The sequence below is a fragment of the Cebus imitator genome, unplaced genomic scaffold, assembly GCF_001604975.1.
Source record: "Cebus imitator isolate Cc_AM_T3 unplaced genomic scaffold, Cebus_imitator-1.0 Scaffold139, whole genome shotgun sequence".
Lineage (NCBI taxonomy): Eukaryota > Metazoa > Chordata > Mammalia > Primates > Cebidae > Cebus > Cebus imitator.
The window spans coordinates 639149-642646 of NW_016107454.1; the positions used below are offsets into that span (position 1 = coordinate 639149).

At 46.7% G+C, this 3498-nt stretch overlaps 1 protein-coding gene across 1 annotated transcript in view; it reads right to left on the bottom strand.

Moving 5' to 3' along the window:
- Positions 1-1922: 1922 nt before the first annotated feature.
- Positions 1923-3498, bottom strand: part of ADI1 (acireductone dioxygenase 1) — a 32741-nt gene continuing 31165 nt past the window's right edge. Inside the window, exon 4 of the mRNA XM_017541985.2 lies at positions 1923-3153. Coding sequence (XP_017397474.1) covers positions 3034-3153 — 120 coding nt within the window. The 3' untranslated portion in view covers positions 1923-3033. The remainder of the gene's footprint in view (positions 3154-3498) is intronic.

Below are 3498 nucleotides of genomic sequence, written 5' to 3' on the forward strand. Positions count from 1 at the left end.
AACATCTCCTTTTCTAAACTGATAAGTCATGTCATCTTTTAGTTAACAGGATGAAGAAATGGATGGTCAAGAAGAGAAATTAAAAATCATAAAGGAGATGACCTATTCACTCTTTCGGAGTGAGGAGAAAACCAAACAGCGAACCGAAACCCCACAGGAATGAAGAAGCCTTAAACAGCTACATTCCAAACCGGGAAAAGTATCCCGGGGCTAGGACTTCACTGGGATAAGATGTTGAATCTGGAGCAAGATAGAACAAGGTTGACGTTTCCTGGATGATCTGCACCGCCTCCTTAGAAATGAGGGTGAGGTGCCCACAAGCCTGGCAGCCTCTCATGGGGTGGCCTGCGTGGTCTGCTGTGTGGCCTCTACCCCGAGCAGGAAGACAGCAGGAATAAACGGAAGTGCCTTGAAAATGCCAACCTTACCCAGCTGGAAGCCACACCGAAGTGCAAGAATTCATAATCTGATTTATTAATATCCTAGTCAGAAACGCCATAGCAATAAATACATCTGTGCCTGTAAAAAGAGAGCACACTGGAAAAATCACACGTGTCCAGGTGTATCTCACTCAGCCACAGGCAGAGCCCTTTCTAAATGGACAAACCCAGACACGGTGAAAACCAACAGCCGCCCCACCTGGGAAACTAACAGCTGGGCTTCCTGGAAAAATGCCTGATTTAGAATCCTGACGAAGGTGTGTTCACACAAAGGATCCATCTTCTTTTTTTTTTTGAGATGGGGTCTCGCTCTGTCGTCCAGGCTGGAGTGCAATGGTGCGATCTCAGCTCACTGCAACCTCCGCCTCACAGGTTCAAGCAATTCTCCTGCCCCAGCCTCCCAAGTAGCTGGGACTACAAGTGCCTGCCATCATGGCCAGCTAATTTTTGTATGTTTGTAGAGACAGGGGTTTCACCATGTTGGCTAGGCTGGTATTGAACTCCTGACCTCAGGTGATCCACCTGCCTCAGCCTCCCAAAGTGCTGGAATTACAGGGGTGGGCCACCAGGCCCAGCCAAGGATCCATCTTCTCTAACGTTCGGCTTGAAGAGAGACCCCCACTGTTTCAGAACAGCCTTCCACCTCCCTAGGTCTTCTCCGCGCCTGGAGCCCTGCTTCTCCCTGCAGTCAGTTTCCTCTCGCATAGGGTTTTCCCACCCTCGAGCTCTCCTCAAACAGTCCAGTGTTTCAGATACGAGCAAGGGGCCGCCGTGACCCGGGAGATGGGTAAGGGGGATCAGGGAACAGAAGCAGGAATGCACAAATGCGGACACGCTGCAGGCCTCCACGCGCATCGAACTCTAGAAGAGGCAAAACCCACCCACACAGGGTGCTTAGGTGAGGTGGAGGGGACGAGGAAGGGGCACGAGAACCTTTCCTGGGTGATCAAAACATCCTGTGTTGTTCTACCTCTGTTCACGTTGCATTTGCCACAATTCGAAAGCACTTAAAATGAGTGCTTTTTATTGTATGTAAATGATAACTCAATAAAAACGAAAGATGTGAACAATTTCCTGGGAAAAGAAAATGTTATTTCACCGTTAGTGCTTTAGCAGAATTCTATTATCTGCCTCAGCTCTTACTCTTTTTCTTCTTTTTTGAGACAGTCTTGCTCTGTCGCGCAGGCTGGAGTGCAGTGGCCACAATCACAGCTCACCGCAGCCTCGACTTCCCAGGCTGTAATAATCCTCCTACCTCAGCCTCGTGAACAGCTGAGACTGCAGGCATGAGCCACGGCGCCCAGAAACTTACTCTTGCCCGTAAAAACACAGCTCTGAAGAGAAGAAACCTGAGGCGCCGTATCCAGGAGGCCGAGCAGGCGAAAGCGGAGTCCGAGGGAAGCCAGCCCAGCACAAGGAGTTTCAAATGCTACGAATTCTGACGGGGAAAAGTTATATGAAGCAAGAAAGGCAACTTAAAGAGACAGTTTATCATATGAATGTTTAATTCTTAAAAATGAACAAGCTCTATTTATAATGCCCATTTAGAAATGAATTCCTAAAAACATCAGTAGATCGGCACTCACTTTAATTACTGAAATAGAGCCATACCCCACAGAGCCAGTCCGGGATGTTCATGTTACCATCACACCACCTGCGGATATTTTAAATTGAGACGGAGTTTCCTTACACATTTAAGGCTCCAGTTTCCTCTGTACAGTGTGGAGGGAATTTAAAAATTAATCCTAACATGAAGATTTTTTATCCAGTTAAATAAAAATACTTAGAAAACGACCTGTCCTTCCAAAACATAAGGTTCACTTGGGGTTTTTCTGTGATATAACACACTAGGCATAATCGTATCTCAGAATTGGTGGGTAGAAAATGTACGTACTAATACTCTTGTTAAAATTCAAGAGCTTGATTGTGAAAGAATCTAGAGACCTCACAGTGAAAAAATACTAACACAGCTCATATGTAAATCACTTATATACAAGAACAATTATAGAAAGAATCTAAATGGGGCAATTTTAACAAAACAGGCAAAGTATCATGTATACTTGAATATAAGGTGTCCAAGCCATGAGCATAAGATTAAGGCAGTTAACTTTATTTTGAACAAGGAAGTGGCGTAAGCAACTCAGTCTGTGCCCTTTAAGATGGGAGCCCTTCCCCCCAGCATGCCCCGCCCCAAGGCAGAATTTTGGGAGGAAAAAGTGTCTCCTCTCTGGCTAGCTTGCTATCGATGATCACACCTTCTTACATGGCAGCCACAGCATCACATCCAGAGGAGCATCTAAGGAAGAGCATTTTGGGAGATGACACTTTCATTTGGGTCTGAGATGAATGCATGAACTAACAGGACCACGGACCCACTAGTCTCCCTCGAGTTAGAGAAAATGAAGGTGACTTGCTTACACTTCCAAGCTGCTTTCTAGATCCTTTCATCACAAAATATTCTGATCAAATCAACCTACAAAGGAAACTGGCGTCGAGCCTACCCTATAAAGGCAAAGAGAAAATGATTGATTTTCTGCTCAGTCACCGTTCTGAGGACCTTTACGAGGTGCGTGTCAGCTCCCAGGGAGCGCTGCTAGGCTGTCTGCGCCAGAAACTTCACGTACTGCCCCCGGGCTTCGAAATGGTCCGCAGGCCGGTTGTACGCCGTCCACACCGGCTCTCCCACGAACAGCCGCATGGCCTTCGCGTAGTTCTGAAAGACAGACCAACACAGCCAGCCCCTCCTTAAACCAGCCGGCCTTCTACTTACTTTTATTTATTAACATATCAACTTGTTAACATTAATTGCTACAAACACTCTCCTTGCTATTTTTATTCTGTATCTTTCACAATTTAGGCCACATTTTACTCTTGGAAGGAAAATTCGTATCAGGTGGTGAGGGAATGTGTTCTCTTTCCGGGTCCACGAGGGGGCGTAGCTTTTAGGGGCAAGAACTTCCCAGAGCCATTCCCCCACTTCCATCTCTCTCCATCTGGGAGATTTAACGGTTTCTGGTTGGGCGCGGTGGCTCACGCCTGTAATCCAAGCACTTTGGAG